The sequence below is a fragment of the Mycteria americana genome, chromosome 19 (assembly GCF_035582795.1).
Source record: "Mycteria americana isolate JAX WOST 10 ecotype Jacksonville Zoo and Gardens chromosome 19, USCA_MyAme_1.0, whole genome shotgun sequence".
NCBI lineage: Eukaryota > Metazoa > Chordata > Aves > Ciconiiformes > Ciconiidae > Mycteria > Mycteria americana.
This window is the reverse complement of record NC_134383.1, coordinates 5,494,479-5,513,030: the sequence shown is the minus strand read 5'-3', so window position 1 is coordinate 5,513,030 and position 18,552 is coordinate 5,494,479. Positions and strand designations below refer to the sequence as shown.

General features: G+C 55.0%; 1 protein-coding gene across 1 annotated transcript in view; it reads right to left on the bottom strand.

Annotated features, from left to right (window-relative positions):
- The window catches only part of OPCML (opioid binding protein/cell adhesion molecule like), a 320,285-nt gene extending 304,727 nt beyond the window's left edge, over positions 1 to 15,558 (bottom strand). The window contains exon 1 of the mRNA XM_075521055.1: positions 15,498 to 15,558. Coding sequence (XP_075377170.1) covers positions 15,498 to 15,558 — 61 coding nt within the window. The remainder of the gene's footprint in view (positions 1 to 15,497) is intronic.
- Between the last annotated feature and the right edge of the window lie 2,994 nt (positions 15,559 to 18,552).

Here is an 18,552-nt window from a genome sequence, read left to right as displayed (position 1 = left end):
CCGAAATAGACGCTTCACCCAGCTACCGCACGGCTAAATTTGGTCCCCCGCCCCCCGGATACACGAACGCAGCGTAAGGCCATTAGCCAGATCTCGTGTCACATCAGAAAACCTTCACCGCGGCAGGCAGGGACCCGGAGCCCGCCCCTCACGCCTCGTGAGGAAGAGGATGGTGCGGAGGTGATGCTGCTTTCTGCCAGGCTGCTGGAGGAAGCAGACGTGAGACAAAACCCAAATCCTGGCCACTTGTGAGCATTAAAGATTATTTGCCAGACAGGCTAGCGCACCGAGCTCTACGGCGGCTGGTTAGTAGGAGCAGCACAAGAGATTAAATGACAGCAAACTCACGATTTCTTTTTTTTTTTTTTTTTTTTTTTCTTTTTTCATTTCGGCACCAACTCGAAAATAGGCCTGTTTAGAAAGGGAAAAATTCCCCATGAGTCACACAGTTTTCAGGAAAAAAAAAAAAAAAAAAAATATAGCCAGCATCAGCCTGAAGTGACCAAAACACACACTCAGATGGACAAAATGAGACTTCATTCCTAACGGTGCTCGGGGTTTGTGCGGCCACGTGCACCCCTACAACCTCCCTCCGGGGTTTCCACCTGGAGCTGCGATCCAGCAGCGCGTCGGGATCCCTCATAACAGAGCATCGCATTCAGGTGCGTTTGCTGACTCATTCATTCAGGCTCCTGCGCTTAATTTCTCCACAATACATTTAATACCTTCGCTCCCTGTCCTAAAGAGCTGCGGGATTCATTGGGAGGAGACTGCAAACGGCTTCGGCTCTGACCTCATGCTCAGCTCTGCAAGGAAATCATTTGTTTGGATTTCCCTGATGAGTACCAAGGTAAGAGAGGTCAGTGTCCGGCCCTAGAGAGATAAATAATAGTTTAGAGATGACCCAGCTCCACGCCGGGGAGCACTCAGAGGCTGGAATCTCTTGTTGAACGCTTCCACCCGCGGTTGGCAAAGGATGAACGGCTGGGTGCTACCTACCCCTCTGAAAAGAGGAGAAATGGGGTTTTAAGAGAATAATGCTTCATAATACTAGGCATGCTGCTGGATAAGAAAAAGGCAAGGCAGAAGCCAGGAGCTGGTAAAAGCTACAGCTTGTAATTTCATTGCACCTTCTCTACTCAATAAATGAGTTTCAGTCAGAGCATCTCTTCCATCCAACCCAAAAAGGACCTGAAGGGCAAGTTGATTGCATTGATCGTGCGTGCATTTTCCCGGCAGGGAAAGCGGCCCAGTCCCTCGCTGCTCCCGTCCAAAGTACTCCACTTACTTATTACGGGAATATCGCCAGAGACTCCGGGGCCAGGGAGCGGGATGCTACAGGGAATTCATTGCTCTCCGAGTGCTGGGAACGTTGAGAGAGAAGGCAGAGCAGGGGGGTATGGCAGTGGCTCGGCTCAGCCTTTTCCCCATTCACAGCCACTGGCAGCCTATCACTCCTGCTACGAGTTTTGACAGCCCCGTGGGATCATTCTCACAGGGCTGTCGTTAACCCTTACAAGAACGGCACGTAGGGGCTTGCCCGCAGGGAAGGCAGCGCCGATCTGCCGAGACAAACTGCCTTCGTGCGGCTCCTGCCTGCACCCCAGCCGATGCTCAGCCCTGCCACCCACTCCCTTACACCTTATATGTGCATCCTTCTCTTCCTCCCCGAGCAAGAAATTCCCTCTCCATCCTACCTACATCCCTACATCCAGCTGTGACAACGCTCAGGCGTCCTGCCCCTGAGCCGAACCATCTCCTCTGCTGCTCCTAAGGTCCCCGCCACTGCGGAGTCTCCTGGTGTACCCATCCCCATCCCTAAAACCCTGCCTCTCCTCCCCAAGGGGAAGAGTGTAAATCACTGTGGGAAGCACTGCCGGACTTGGTACGAAACAGAAACTCGTCTCGGTAAGGTCAGCACTGCCACAGGGACGCGCTGGCCGGACAGCCCTGCTGCCATCGCCTAGCCTCAACCAGCCCCAGCACGGGGCTAGCTGCAGAAACGATGGGTCTGAGCCCAAACTCGGCATCAAACCCCAAAACGGGAGCAAAAGGCTGAGCGCAAGGTCCGTGCCCGGCTGTCGTGCTCTTCGCCTTCAGCCACCCGGTCGTCCCCCCGCCCCGGGGATGGCACACGTGTCTGGGAGGTGGGAAGGGAAGGGGACATCCCGGAGCAGCACCAGCCTCCCTGCTCCGCTGCCGTCACCGGAGGCAGCAATGACAGGCGGGGGACAGGGCGGGTTGGCAGCCTTACGACCGCGCTGCCCGTGCCCGGGGAAAGGGGGTCGGGGTACCTGGCTTTGCTAATTGACCCCCGAGGAAATCACCTGCCGACGCAGCAGCGTGCTCCTTTAAGCCAGCCGCCTCCGCCTCTCCCTGCAAGAGGCTGAGCTGTGCCTTGCCATAGTGTCTTCGAAGGAGAAGGCTATCAGCTCAAAACAGCCGAGACCTTTAGCTCAAATCCATTAATCCTCTTTATTAAACCCGGGTCACCTCTGAGTCCTGGCAAATTAACCAGCATCTCCCCACTGCAAGTACATCAAGAGGAAACGTGCTGTACAGCGCCTGTAATTTTCATGGACCAGGGCTCCGGGGTCAGAGGGCTTCCCGGGCTCCATTCTCTGCCTTTGTCAATTTAAAAGGGAACATCGGCTTGCTCTTGTATAAATTACGAGCGAGGCAGAGCGGGGGCCCGGGGCGGCCGCAGGGCACTCCGCCGGCTGCAGCCGTGCCCGGGGCTCCTCTCCTGCCCGAGGATGGGAGCAGGGGACAGCGAGGCCACAAGCACCGAGTCCCCTGGGGGGAAAAATGGGGTTGGGGACATCCTCCAAGCACACCCTCCAAACAGCTGGGCAGCCGGGCTACCGCGCTTGGCATCCTCCAAGGCTACCTTGGCCACATGCCTTCTTGCTGCTTCTAATAAATGGCACATCCCCGGTGCCAGCCCAGCTGGGGAGCGAGAGAAAAAGAGACTGGAAGGGCTTCGCTCCAGCTCAGAAGTGGGTGGAAAATTGTTCCCTTGTTGCCTCAAATTTCACCATTTGAAACGTCTCCCCCTTTCTGCGCTATCCTGTTGGAGCCACTCTACTCTGAATACTCACCAAGCCAGCACCAAAGCGAGAGCGGCTCTATTTCTGAAGAGCCAAGGACATTTAGCTGGGCTGGGGAAGACCTGGGGCCAAATCCCTTATAAACGCTAATTATACAGCCAGTAGAAAAGCTCCAGAAGAGGAAGCCAGCCCAGCCTGGCCTGGGGAAGAGAGGCTCGGTGTGGGCTGGGGGATAAGGGCAGAGCAGGGACTGGAGGGCAGAGCACTCCCTTCCTGGGATGGGTCTCCTCCTGCTCCATGAAACAGCATCCTCAAGACAAGCAAACCTTCCAGAGCCAAGCGAAGAGCGCTCATAACATTCTGCGAGTGAAGAAATAGGCATTTTTCAAGGGGGGGGGGGGGAAAGTGGGAAAATTTCCAAGCAGCTCTGTAAGAGCTATAAGCATCACATCTGTTGCCCTAAGACAACTCCACACCATGGCACTTCCCAGCACACTCTACAGCCGTAGCTCTACCACAGGGCTATAAATCCACCGGCTTTGGCTGAAGTCGCTCCGGTTTTAGACCAGCTTAAGCCAGCAGAGACTGAGCTGGGGACCCGTGATCCAAACGCCGGGATGCTCACCCTTGACTCAGTCCGACAGCACTGGGGGTTTTTCCAGCCGGGTTTGAGTTACAGGTAGGATTACCGCACGGCATCTTACATCTCCTAGCCATCAGCTTCTATCACAGCTTTAGTTTTTTATTAAAAACATCATTTCTTGCTGTATTTAATCACCCCAAGGTCATTTCAGTGACAGTTGTCAGCATCCTCGCCAAGGAACCAGAGGAGCAGAGCCCTGTCCCGCTGACCAGATAAAAGGAGGAGGCGCTGGGTTTCATTTCCTTGTTTTCAATTGAGAGGTGCCCACCTCGGTGTGCAGATTAAGGTGTGGGTGGGCCGATGTCAGCCCCCCGCGGGCTGAGATGGGAAGCTGCCGCTCGCTCTGCTCATCAGGAGCCCCGAGGAGAGAAATTGCATAGTTCTCCCCGCGGCCCTCTGCCCACCTCGAACCAATTTCTGCTCCTTTTAATTCAATTCAGCTCCTCCTGACCTTGGCTGGCTGGAGTTGCAGAGTTTCTCTCAACAGATAGCACCAATTACAGAGGTGTGAAAATGGAAGGCTTTCAATTCGGAGAACAAACCCCAGAAACTGGGACTTTATTGAACTGAGAAACAGGGGGTGGGAGAGGGGGAGCAGACAGGGGCACGGGCTCAGAAATATTGCCTGTGCTCGCTCTAGAAACCAAACGCTTTGGCCGTTCCCTCCGCGGGGGAAGGCGAAGGCTTCGCCTGGGAAGCGGGGCTGCCCCAGGGGCTGGGATGCCGAACGTCGCAAGAGGCGCGGGTCCAGGAGCGCAGAGCCGACGGCACCCGGGCACTGGGGACGCAAACCCCACCCGCTGCATCCCCGGCATCACGCCTCGCTCCGTCAGAGGCTGCGAGCTGGGGCTTTCACCTGCGTTCGCCAACGGGCGGATTTCAGATCCCCGAAATCGGATCCGACAGATCTGACACAAACTGGGTTTGCTTCCCCGCAGCGGATCCGGGCTGGATTGAACCTGCGGCGTCTGCAGCCCCATCCCTACCGTCAGGCACGGCGGCACCTCCATCCACACCCCCTCTTTAGCGTAACGCTGCTTTTTGTCCACCCACGAAGCTATCGCCAGCCAAGGACCGCCGGGCCGAGCCTCTGGAAACCCGCGCCCTGAGCAGCAGCATGAGCCCGGTTAGATCTGGGTAGGAGGGCTCTGGCAGGATCGCTTAGCTGACTGCCTCGGCAGAGACATCAACACGCGGGCAGTCTTTATAAAAACCACCTTCCTGCTGCACAGTACAACCTGTGATGATCAGAGAGTCCCCAGACAAAAGCAGGGGATGTTCAGTTCAGGGGAAGGAGGCAGAGACGAGCACCTCCCCGGGTTAACTCACTGAAGCTCTTTGCCCAGCATGCCCCAATGCTAAAAAAAAATTAAAAATAAAGCAAGAAGTCCTGGATGCCTGGGATAGAAAACGTCGCACGGCAAAAGGGGTTACTCTCATGCGAAGCAGCACCACCGAGTACGGTCCACCATCAGCTCTGGATACTTCCACGTATTTCATGGGCTGGAAGGATGCAGAAGACTCTTCCCAAGACCTGAAAACTCCCCTCTCCAACCCTGTCGCACCGTCTCCATCAGCTCAACGCTCACGTACCAACCGAGCCCAGAGTCTCCCTTCGATCCAGATGCGAACCTTCCCCGATGAGGACGACCACAAAGCTCTGCCTTCCAGGCCAACGCACAAAGAGCAAACAGGTCCTCCCCACCTGAATTTTGGGCAACCGCCTGGCTGGTTAGCACATCAGAGCAGGCTCAGCGTCCCCTTTCGGAGGCATCCTCCCAAGGCCCGGAGCTGGGGGGCTACCAAAATGAAGTAGCGGCTCATTTGGGCCTCTCTCTCTCTCAAGAGCTGCCACGACTCGGCAGGACTCTCAACAGCTCGGAGGCACGTGGTTTTAAAGCCAGGGCACAGCACCTCCCGTATCTCCAGCCAAGCTGCGACTGCGGCTCTCCCCAACGCCTGCCCATAAATCCTCCAACCCTGTAAACAGTCGAATTACGGCTCTCCGCCATTGCTTAGCTGCTTTTGACACTAATTGCTCTGCGGAGTGTGTGCAACTGGCAACACCTTATTAAAAGTGAAATATATTATACTGTCCACTTATTGCTACTTTATAAAGATAAAGTATCCCGAGGATAGGGAAAGGCTGGCAAAGGCATCGACTCTCGGCCTCGGAGCGGCCGGCAGATGCTGCAGTGCACAAGGCAGACGCAGGGCAGGCATCGCCGGGACGAATGCTTGCTCTCCGTTAAATTGCAAAGAGCATTTCCATTTGCAGCCCAAGGGTTGAGTGAAGAGCGTGCTTGAGAATTTCTTCTCTGCTCGCCTCCCGGTTTCACCTCGGAGACGATCGCTCTCAGACCTTGAGGGAAGGCAGGCAGGAACGAGACGTGAAAGGGCAGGGGGACCAAGCACACATTGCCCTGCCGCCAACTTCGAGAGGAGCAGAGGGTGCCCCTCGACGCACAAAGCCAGACTAAGTCTCTTGTTAATCATGAATTCGTGTTTGCCTACCTCCAGACATCGCTACCTGAAGCGTGGTACAGCCTCTCCTGCCGGTGGCACTAGCCAGGGCATCAGTTGCTCCGACGGTCACGTAAGCGCAAGCCCAAGACCTCCGTGATGCTCCACCTCCGCAGCAGCACAGCACGGGGATTTCAGGACCCGATGTATTGATCTCACAGTCTTTCTCCTGTGTTTCGCAAAGGAGGAAGCTGAAACTCACTGTTTCCCAAGGAAAAAGGTGCAGAAACCTCCACTTCAGATTTGGAGCCACAGGGAGGACATGTCTTTTAACACGTGTCTCTGCACATGCCTCGGGCAAGTCATTTTCCCTCTTTATTCCTTGGCTTCCCTGTCTGCAAAAACAGGGACAACAAAATTTCTTGTCTCCGTGAAGTGTTTTAAGATCTACTGGAAACAACCACTATGCAAGAGCGAGACTCGATACCACCGAGTTGCAGTAATAAATGTTTCGATCCAGTCCTTCAGGCCTCTTTCTCACCACGTAATTTTGGGAGCGTTTTTGTTTTTATTTTGAATTGATAGGCTATTTCTGGTTGGGAACACGACAGGCAGCAGAAGACAGGAGGAAGGCAGACACAGGGGATGCCATCAAAGGCACTTCTGCAGCCTGCGGGGCTCACAAAGAGATGGTTTGTGGGGAGGACATAGAAAACCACCTGCGTGGGGGGAAAAAAAAAATCAGCTTCTGGGGACTCATTTTCAGTAAAATGGAGATATTCCTCATGCACATCACAGAAGTCATTACATCTACATCCCTCCCGTACTGTGGAGAGTACAGATGCTATTATTTCTCACTTATTGGTCATTTCCCATGTGACAGAGACAACAAATCCACCTCCCATCGGCTCCGAAGACCATGGGGCACAGAAACACAGCCTGCATCGTGCTTTGATTCCTGAAGGAAATGGCATGTCCTAAGCAACAAATTTGAAATATCCCGACTCTTTGGTTCAACAAGCTCAAATCCAAGCAGGATCAATACCTTCTCACTCCTGAGGTATCAGCAGGTAATTGGGTATCATGCAGTGATGAGCAACCTAGTTTGCTCAGAAGCTGCAAACTTTAATCTTCATCCATTCCTGGTACATAGAATGGAGAGGGGGGAACAGATCAAAGGAAAACAGATCAAATTCAGCTGCATTTGGACCCAGATTGCAGTAAAAAGGACTCATTCTTAAGCAAAACGGCTCGGGCTTCTAAGGTTCAACATCTTGAGAGGACTCAAGTACAACACAATGTAGAGAAGTTGCCACCTCACCAGTGCAGCCACTTGCAACCCAGCGCCGTCTCTCCCTTGGGTTTCAGGCTGTTCCTGACACCCCGACTTTGCACCAGAGCCCCCTCCAATTTCACACCATGGCATTTGACCACCTCGAACCTCTGCAAGTGCCTATGTCCACTTTCAGCTCATGGACCCCCTCCCCGCTGTCCCATTTCCAACCCCATGGCGTTTCAGCAAAGGGGCTCACGAGTGCCCACACCGCTTTGTCCCATGGCACCAGCCCTGCCGCCGGCTCCGGTGAGGGCGAGGAGATGCTGGTCCATGCTTTGCAAGCTGGAAAGTCCCACCTGGCTATAGGAGGTTGCCACCACGGCCATGGAAAGGAGAGGTGGCAAGGTAGATGGATGGGCAGAGAGAGAGCGAAAAGCACCACAGGCAGCAGAACGACCTATTTGACAGATTTCCCTGCCGATCAAAGCTAACTTTGCTTAGAGGTTTTGACATCTGATTAATTATGTCGCGCTGGCTCACCTCAAAAGGTTGCGTTTCCGGCAGCCCTCGCCTTTCATCCTCGCAGCGTTTGGTGGCCAAGCCCGCTCCCCTGGTGCCAGCAGAGGAGGGGACGGCGGGAGGGTGGCTTTGCCAAGCGTCCTGGCCCATCCCTGGGAGGCAGGAGATAAGGAGGGCGAGGGACTGCCGGGGACAGAGCCCTTTTGTCTGCGGTGCCTTTTGTTGTGGGCAGATAGGAGGCGGCTGCCTCGCACTGACATTTCGGTGACCAAATTAAAATGCACCGCCATGGAGACTAAATGTCATTAGTCTCATTAGAAGCGATCGCATTAAAATAAACAACAAAAAAAAAAAAATTAAAGTGGAAATTAGCCAACGCCGTTAAATAAAATAAATAAGCAGGCAGACCCGTCAGGGACCGCGCAGCCGATGCCAACGGCGATTGTCTGGACCGCCGAGCCGGGAAGGGGCACAGCGGGAGCAGCTAAGGTCTCCATGGGCTCTGCGGCCACCCAGGAGCATGCCGAGACCGGTCCAGCCGTGACGTGGCCCCAAATGCAGCTGCCTGTTTGGGATAAGTCTATGGAACCTTTCAGGCTTCACTTCCAGACGGTTTCAGGATGCTCTGCACGGGCTGGCTTTAAGGACCTTAACGCCCGCGTCCCCTGGGGCTGGCGCCGAAAGCAGCGCTTCACCAGGACCTCTGCCAGCAGCTGCACCACGAAGGATGCACCCTGCGTGCGCTGCTCTAACAGGGATGGGTTGTTTTTTTTTTTTAGCAGCATCCAGGTTTCTCTCGGATGCTTCCCATTCGATTACTGGACAACACCAAGCACGTTTTGCTTATGCGCTGTGACAGGACCGCCGCACAAGGTGGAAAGCTTGGTGAAAGAAGCGCTGGTTTGTCCTTGTAAAGAGAGGAATTTTTCCTCTAACCCCTCTTGCTATACAAACGCCATTTCCTTTGGGGCAGCTGAAGTCATCAGAAGGCCCTTGCAAGATCCTGCTTATGACAGAGCAGATTTGAAAGCCCAGAAATCTCCTTCCCCCTCCTTCCCTTCTGTCAAAAATTATAATCATCATTTTCCAGCTTGCTGAACAATCAAAGTGTGGCCTATATTCGCTGGAGCTCCTTCCACACGCCACATGCATAGCAACAAGTCCAGGAAATAAAAGCCAGAAGTGAACGGTTGGGCAAGAGGAGGCGATGGGCTGGCAAGTGGACAGCAGAGGAACGCTGCTCGGAGAGCACGTCGTGGGGCGCAGGTAGCCTGGTTCCCCCCCAGTCTCACCAGTTTGGAGCTGCTCCAAGGGCCCGAAGTCGTCTTCTTCCATGCTCTGCAAGGAGCACGGGGAAGAAATGTGCCTGGGCAATTTGGTTAGTGGAAAGGGTAATGTTCCTGCTGTACCAGAAGGAAGCCCAAGCCCTCCTGCTGCAGGTCCAGCTGGTCCTCACGTGGCTGAGGAGCCGTGAGGAGCTCGCCATGGGGTGAGCCACGAAGGACAAAGTCACGTCAAGCACAGGTAAACCCTGCTTGTTCCCCGGGAAGCTTGTATCCTCTACATAAAACCCCACCGGTGCACCAGCCCCGGCCAACACAATGGACACCCCCCATGATTTTGCTGTCCAGACAGTCTGAGCTGATGAGGTCCAGTCCCAGCATCTTATCCTGAAGCACGGAGCTCGCGGGGAGGTTTGCCGGGCTACCCCTTCCCCGCAGTTTGCAGCCCGCTTCAGTCTCCAGAGCTGTCAATCCAGCACATTTCACTAGCGCTGAATTCACAGAAAAGTAAATCTAAAAATAACCCTTCTTTTTCCCCCTTCCTTGCCTCATCTCGCACGTGTTCGGTGTGCACATGACTCTGCCGCACAGGCAACAGGTCCCAATTCCCCAAAACGGCTCCTCCCAAGGAGGCTGCTCTTGACACTGAGGCACCGATGGGTCTCTGCAGCTAGCTGAGCCTTGGTGCCCAAGGCTGATGTGTCCATCTGGGAAATTCAGCCCATGGAGACAGATCCAGAACACGAGAAGCCAGAGAAGCACCAAGTCCCCTTTCCAGAAAGCCCCTGAAAGCACAGTCTCTGCTTTCTGCGACCATGCAACCACTCCCTGCTTCAGATGATCTCGAAGAGACGCCTCCTCTGCAAAACACTCTTCCCTGGCCCTGCCAGGAGAAGCCCACCACCTCCACGCAGCTCAAACCAATGCCCCAAACCACTGCCCTCCGCCACCCCACACTCTCTGAGCCTAAGCCGGGACTAGAAGGAGAGTCCACCGGCTCCAAGGTCTGCTCAGCCAGACCCCACAATACCTGGGCTCATGCTACCATCAGTTCACAGGGCAATGCATCCCCTGCCCTTCCTCCCCCTCTAGACCTAGCAAGCCACCTTGCTTGGTCACCCTTTGAGGGTGATAATGCAGTCCCAGAGCTTTTGAGAAGCAGGCAGGAAAGCGTTTCTTTCCTCTAAGCATGAAACGAAGAGGAGTTCCCTGGAAAAACCCACCCACTGAAGCAGCAAGTGTCAAAGCCACCTCTGTATGTGCTGTTGCCGCATTGGTAATTTTAAGTACCATGCCTTCATTAGGGAAAGGGAGAGATGACTGGGAGGCAAGGAGATTTGCAGCAGAGCTGTTATTATTTTTAAGTTTAAACAAAAAGGAGAAGTGTGACAGCTGAGATCATTCCCCATCCTGCACACACCGACGGCTGAGAGCATCGCTGGGGATGCTCAGGCCATAAGGTAAGAAGGGACGGGGACCAGTGTCCGGCTTTGCCTAACTGGGGATGGGAAAAGGATAGGGCTGCAAAGCCCAGGCTGACCACAGGGTCATGGAGAATGTTACGGAAAAAACCCCACAAGTTTTCCTCTACCCCCACCTGCCTGCAGCAACGGGACCCTCCCAGGTACCCTGCTCCCCCCGTGAACGTGCCGGGGTTCGTCGCAGCACCCCAGCAGCCTCCTTCCCCGCTCCTCGCCCAGCGACTTCGGTTTCTAACCAAGCAGAGCGCAAACTTAAAATTGCATATTCAAGTGTAAAACACGGACACAGCTGTTTATGCAGCTTGAAATTCGCCATAACCAAATATTCAAGCCTTTGGGGAAGATTTTCAAAGGCACCGGCTAAGGTACCCAGCTCCCACCGGTGCCTTTGAAACATTTCTCCTTCTTCAGTTTTTCACAGGGATTCGCACCAGCAAAAGCTCCTCCACCCGGCCGTCTGCAACTAGTGAACGCACAAAGGAGACGCTGTCAAAGAGAAGCTGCTGGAAAACACAAAGCAAGGTTCACCACTTTGGGGCATCCTGGAAGGCAGCCACCGGAGCCACCAGCCCCGAAACCCGCAGTCCCCAGAGCAAATTGTTGTGGGAACTTGTGTCGCAGGGATTCGCACGGAGCAAAAGCTGCGTGTGCCCGTTCTCCCGTCACGCTCCCTCCCCACCTCATTTGAAAACGAGAGCAAGCGCTGCTCCTCCCCGGCAGAAACAAAACATCCTCCAAAAGGCCGACACCAGCTATCTCCCTGTCCCGGGAGCCAGGGGACGGAGGAATTGACCTCCGACAGGGAAACTACAGCCTGTGCTCCAGGCAGAGGAAGACCAGGCAGAGGAAGACCAGGCAGCGTTTTGGGGCTGATGCCCACCGGTGCACACTCCTCGTCCTGCTGGGACCTCTTTCTTCCCCAGCACCTCCAGCTGATGGAGGACTGATGGCTGCAGTGCCCTACGCACTACTATCCCCAGCCTTTAGGAGAGCACAGAAAATCCCTTTAAGTCCCTCTGGCTCATATTGAAATGACACTAAAGCGGAACTAATGTGCTCCAGGTACTTATTCTCGGGCTTAGTTGCAGGGATCAGCAGCCCTCCACCAGTCCGGCATCCCCTGCCCGGAAAGAGGTGACGGCCACATCACAGGCGGTGGCGGCAGCTGGAAAAGCGTGCTCCCGTGGCAGGGGCCCTGTATTAGGAAGGGATGGAAAGGTGGTTTTAACTCCTGCAGTGTCTGTTTCTTAACTTTAGACTGGATTTATAACCACCACCAAAGCCATGCTGCCCAAGCGAGGCTGAGGCAGAAGGGTAAGGGGTTGCACAGCCAGAGTCTCTGGGGGGACGCAGAAAGCAGGTCCCGGCTGATGGCAGAGCACCGGGGGACTCTCCAAGCTCTGCAAGCTTTATCTTGACCCCGATGCCCAGGAGCAGTGACAAACGGCATCGTCCCTCTCACCCTGCACTGCCAGATTCCTGACCTCTGGAAGGAGCCGCTGCCACGACGAGCCATTTCGCCAAGCCAGCAAAAGCAGCAATATAAATGTCTGAAGAGGCTGATGTGCATTGATTTTTGCCACCTGGAGAGCCCATGATGTCACACCGTGACTGCAGATTAGCCAGATATACTCCCCCCTGCCCCAAATTCATTCTCCAGTGCATCACAGCCCACCCCGGTACATCTCAAAACAACAGCACCCAAAATGCCCAGCAGTTCAAAGCATTTGCCAATAGCTTGACAATTCAATTACCCACTCCACCTCCCCATCCTGCAGCACTGAGCTCATTAAAAATCCTCAGCATCCTTCCCATCAGAAAGAGCCCACCTCAGAAAGCAACTGATGTCCAGGAACCCGCCTCCCCCAAGGCACCAGAAGACAACAGCATTAAGCCTTCGAAATTATTTTCGATGGAAACTTGTCTTACACAGAAATAAAAAGCTGCAGAGTAAGACGCTATCTATGACCAGGGGGGTCAGGGTTTCATTATTGCATTAACCTTTCGTGTCTTTAGATTCCACAAGAGTAAATTGGTAACGAGACGACATGAGCCCTGATGGCAAAAACGCATCTTTCCTAACAAAAGTAAGGGGGGGGAAGAACGGAGATGGGAGCGAGAGAAAGAGGAAAAAACTGGCAAATAAGCTATTACAGCTAATAATAACTTTGCGATGCTATTTTCTGCAGGAGCCTTCAAGTTGTGAAGTTTCCCTTCACTCTAATTACACCTTCTAAAAGCAGGTTCCCTTCTCATTTTAACCACCCCGTGTGAAACTCCCGCAGGATTCGGATAAAAACGGAGAGGGAAAGAGTTCGCACTTCACAAACAGCCTCTGCGTATCCCAGGGGAGCATCACCTGCATAAAACACGTGGGATTACGCCTGCAAATAATAAACAGCCCAAAAAACCACTCCGGGAAGGTGCGGGCTCCGAGGGTCGGCAGGGACCATTCGACTTCCCTCTGCACCGGCTGCCATCCGGGGAGACTTTGCCAACATGACTTGCGTTACAGCCCACGGCAGCGAAACCACGACTGAAATCAGTGCTGCGGCCGGGTTGGGCAGGGAGGGAAAACATCCAGCCTCTGCAAGGCATACAAAAATAAAAAGGAGAGGAGATGTTCAAATCCTGTGCTTTGAGGCAGAAAGCGGCGGGTGCGAGGGCGGGAAGGCAAAGCACCAAGCAGCCAGGCCAGCGCACTGGAATATTTCCCTTCCTCTAATGCAGGCAGCAGGTTTCAGCTTGATGGATTAACGGCTGAGCCCGGCTGGGCAAAGTCACGGGCTGGTTTGGCTCAGGGGACATTCAGAGCCAAAGCAGATATTGCTGCTTAAGAGAAATAAGAAGGGAAAGCTACAACCGTGTAAGCACGGATCAAGAAACCTCTCCCAAGTTACTGGGGGCTTAAATACATGGGCCTTTTCCTTCCCTGGCACACACGGACGTCAGAGCTAGCCCAGACCTTGGGCCAAACAGCCACGTCCCGAGGAAACTGCAGCAGGGCACCGGCAAACCACAAATGCTCCGTGCCAGGTCTCTGCCAGCTCCTACAGCTTAAGGACACCTTGATGAGAGCCCATCAAGCGTCACACGTCCTCCCATTCGACCTGCACGGCTGCCTTGCATCCATTTCTTTGCAGTTTTGACCCAGAGGAACCTCATCTAGCAAGACGGTGAAAGAGCCAACGCTCTGCTCAGCACAGCCTTGGTGAGGCAAGCTGCCCCCGCGCCAGGCACACCCGCCTTATCTTGCTCAAGAGAATATTTTCAATAAAAACCCCCTTGCGTTCAGCAAACTCAGGCAGCTCACGCAGCCGCCTCACCCTTCCCGTGCTCACGTGCTAAACCACAGGTGCACCATTTTGGTTGAAGGCATTGCTGAAGAGCCGGAGGCACTGCCATCAGAGGTCCTCCATCGCTGCTCCTCAACCTGCCAACGCGCATCCCCGGGGACGGCGCTGGCCTGGCAGGGCTAACGCAGGTCACGTCCCCCTGCAATCCCACGGAGCATCAGTGGCACCCGCCTTCATTCCGGGGGCTCTTATACCTGCGGACCGCTGGGGCTGCAGCGTGGCACCGCTCTGCCACGGGACCCCGGGACGCGGATGGTCCCACGGCACGAGCCTCCACGAGCAAGTTTTAGCCCAAGTCCCCTCGTGCTCGTCACAGCTGTGGAAAGAGCCGTTTTCCAGCTGTGACACAGCTAACCTCTCCCTCGCCAGCCTCATCCTCTTCCCACACATGCCAGCCCTGCGTAGCAAGGCGCTGTAACTAAACCATGGAAAGCTGCTGAAATTACAGCCGTGCCTCTTCCCTGCCCTCCCGAGTCCGACATAATTCTCGCCGACAGTCATGAAAAACACATGTCGGGTTAAGATCGGATCTAAGCCTCGACACCCAGTCCCCATCTGCTTGCACAGGGACCGTAAGCTTTTCAGCTGCTAAAAGTGCACATCATCGTCAAAAAAACACCGGCGACTTTTCCCCCCCGGCGTGCAGCTCTGCTGTCCGCCCCCATCGCTCCCTCCCCGCGGATGCAGCGCAGGGCTGCGCTCGCTGCCCCGCCACGACCCACCCGCCGAGCATCAGCACGGAGCCAGCGCTGGATGCAAATCCGGCATCTCCCTCCTCATCCTCCCCTGGCAAGCCGTGGGGACGAGGCCAACCCACATTTCGGGAGCCACCTGCTCAGCTCGCGGAGGTTGCGGCACCTTCGCCGCAGCCCGACGCGGTCCCCCCGGGTGCCCGGATCGGGGGGCTCGCCTCCACTTTGCAAAAGGGAGCGAGGCGCAGGCACCCGAGTTTGCCCGGCAGGAATCAGGGAAGCAGGGATGAGGGGGAGCGCAGGGAATAACGTGACAGCTCGGGAGAGAGGGAGGGCACAGGAGGTGCCCAACTTTGAAGGGGAAAAAGCTCCGTGACCCCATCGTGTACAGCCAGAGGTTGCTTGAAGGGACGGACCCTGCCCGGCCGGGGGGCTGCCGTGCAATCCTGGCCACCCCCGGCGCAGATGCCAGCGCCGCTTGGGTGCGTGCGGCTCGGTGCCCGCCCGGGGGGCCAGCCCTGCCGCGGGGGACGGGCACGGCTGTTTGAACCCCTCTCGCTGGAAGCGCTTGGCAATTCTCTGCTGCAGAGCAACTCGCTGCCTGCCTGCATGCGTGCGTTCGTGCGCAATGTGCATGAAGTCCGGGTCCCCCACGCGCAGACCGCTTGGCTTTCCCACCCTGCGAGCCGATGCCATGCCATCCCATCCCCTGGAGAAAAAGCTTTTTGCAGTACCTGGGATGAAGAGCAGGGCAGTTGTGGCCGTGAAGACGATCCAGCAGGCAGGATGGTACATCTTGGAGCTGCGGTAGGCTAGAGGCTGATTTGCTTGCTGCTTGCTGCTGCTGCCGCCGCCGCTGCTTTCGTCTGCGTTGAATTCTGAGCAGGTTTAAATCCAATGTTTGCAGAGGGAGGGAGACTGAGTTAGTGAGCTAGAGAGAGAGAGAGAGAGAGAGAGGGAGAGACGGGAGCAGGCAGTCAGTGTCTCTGATTTTTCCTTGCACACGCACGCACACACGCACGCACACACAAGTAGCAGAAGGAGCACCAGGCTCAGTGCATGCACCGGGGAAAGCAGACCTCCTACCAGGCACCCATTGGTTCGAGATGCTGACTGACACACGCACACTCGCTCTTCTGCGGGTCTCACTCTGCAACCAGGGAGTTAAACACAGGCAGCGACCCCCTGAGCATCCCTGCCAGCCACCCCCTGAGCATCCCCTCCCAGCACCGGCTGGCAGCGGTACCCGGGATGGAGGGAGCAGCCCGGCACAGGCACGGGCACCGTCCCACCGACTCCTCGAGCACCAGCCGCCTGCAAAGGGGCGCGGAAATTTTTTGCCCCCCCCCGGGCTGGAGCTGGCCACTGGGGCAGCCCCGGGCTTCGGCCCCTTGGCTCGCCCGTGCCCCTCTGCGGGCTCCGCTCCCCTCCCCAGGAAGCCAGCGGCAGCTCTGCCTACTGCCAAGAGAGGCAAACCGGCGAGCAATCCAAGCTTTTTAGCATGAGTGGGTGTTTTTCGCACAAAATCTCTGAAACCGAGAAGCAATCTTCTCTGTGCATCCCAACCACAGCCGTATTTTTTCCCTTCAGCGGGTTCACAGACCCCCAAAGGACGCCGAGCCCAGGGTACCCACTCCTGCAGACCCCCTACCCGACACCGTCCCGTTCCCCCCGAGGCCAAGGAGCGTTTCCTCAGGCTCTCTAACGCAATCCCCTCCTTCCAGCCTGCCAGACTTTCCCCCGATCCCTGCTTTCCCCCAGACCTGCCTTGGCAAGTTCCCGCGCCCTTGCCAAGCCCTGAGCATCCCCGGCGCAGGGCATCGGACCCGGCTTTCCGCCTCTCTGCCGGCTGCCCTTGCCGTGTCCCCCCTCCCGCAGCCACCCCCAGATCAAAGCGTTTGCCAGCTAGGGCTTGAGTTTGCTGCATCGCCAAAAAAAAAAAGGTTGCAAAGATAAGTTTCCAAAAGAAATAGTGCTTATTTTTGACATGTTCTAAACAAAATAATATTTGTTATTTAGCATTCATTGCAGCTTTGTTAAAAATGAATTGTAAGCATTTTTTAATGCTTAAAGACAAACTAAAATGTTTAATTTTGCTCAAAACAATCTCTTTCTCCACTAACTCAGGGCTAAAGAGCTCTTTTTGTGTTCCAGGCCAGCCCAAGCGTACTTTTAGGCCAATACTTTGGACTTCCAGCTATTAACCCACGGCTTTTTGCCACCAGCGGTCACAAACTCCTCCACCACCACCACCACCCCCATCTCCTGTCCCAGGGTTTCATCCTGCTCCTCGCTTTAGTCTCTGTGCTCATCTGCCTGGGCATCCTCTCACCAACCCCGCTCCCCCAGGACACATAATTTCCCTCGACTCTTCTCCCTCAAGACTCCTTTTTGCATTAAATTCATCATCTCAGGGAGTTTCCGGAAGAGAGACGCTCCACATCGGGTGCGCGTGATTCCTGGAAGGACGATGCATCCACAAACACCGGGCTGCAAACATTAATTCCCCCAAGCTGCTACAGAGCCAGGGCCGGAGCCCTCCAGCTCCTCTCTGCCACCAAGCACCTCGCGCCCAAACCCAGCCACAAAACCCCAATGATTTCCTCCCCCGCTCTCTTTCTTCCCCAGGTTTCTCACACCCGCTCGTTGCAGCTGGACGCAGACCCATCACAGAGACGACGACGGCATCCCGCTCCGTGCACGCACCTCCTCTCGCGTTGTTTTCGTACCAAGCAGCACCAGGAGGAGCAGGAACGGGGCTTTCGGTGCGCAAAGCCGTATCCATCGTGCTCTCGACGGGGTACCCTCGCCCGGCGAGGGATGGGAGCTGAGCACTCATCGCCGGGACACAAACTTTCTCTGGCTTTTAGCCATCAATCTCTATTCATTTTCTACTCTGCATGTATAAACCACAAGTTTTTAAAAGCTTTTAACTCAACCGTATTCCCACGTTATCTTGCTGAAGGCACCCCATCTCCCGCGTCCTTAGGAACATGCCGAATGAAACACGCCCGCCCAGGGACTTTTCTCTTTTAATAAGAGTAAAGTTACGTTGTTCGCAATAAACTTGACCTCCGAAAGAGCTAAATCATCGCACTGCGTAAAAAACAAGCCTAGCGTCTCACTCAGCTTGAGACGAGAACGGCGATATTTCTGTCCTGCATTTCCCTTTAATTGACACCCAAACTGCCCGAGGTCAGGCAAATTTATCCTTTCCTTCACAAGTGCTTCGGGAAACCGGCTGCAAGGAGGCATTTGGGATTTCCCAGGGCTGCGAGGCACGTGCCCGCATCCTACCCGGACAGCCCAGGCCAGGGACATCCGTCCCCGGAGAGGACCGCGCTCCTTCGGGGCTCAGCTGAATCCTCCGGCCGCGGCTCGCTCTCCAAAACCCACACAGCGAGCTCCGAATCCGCCCCAGGCAAAAAAGAAATATTGTTATCCTCGAGGAACTAAAGGAAATGAACAAAGAAATCATTTCTAATTAACAGAAATGTTTGATGGGCTCAGAACAAACATGTTGCTCTGCTTTCAAAACCTGCGTTGAAAAACTATATTTGGGCAAATTTCAAAACAACACATTCTTACTTTTTTTTCCTCCCACCACATTTCTCCCGTATGCTTTTTTTTTTTTTCACCTGGCAATGGCTATTAACCAAATCCAGCACACTCTTAGCCGCTCTCCTTGCATCTATTTTGGCCAATTAGGCCAGCACCCGAATTGCCGAGCACAGCTTCGAGCATGACCTTGGACCGGACCTTTAGTACGTCGACACCTTTGCTTTTCCC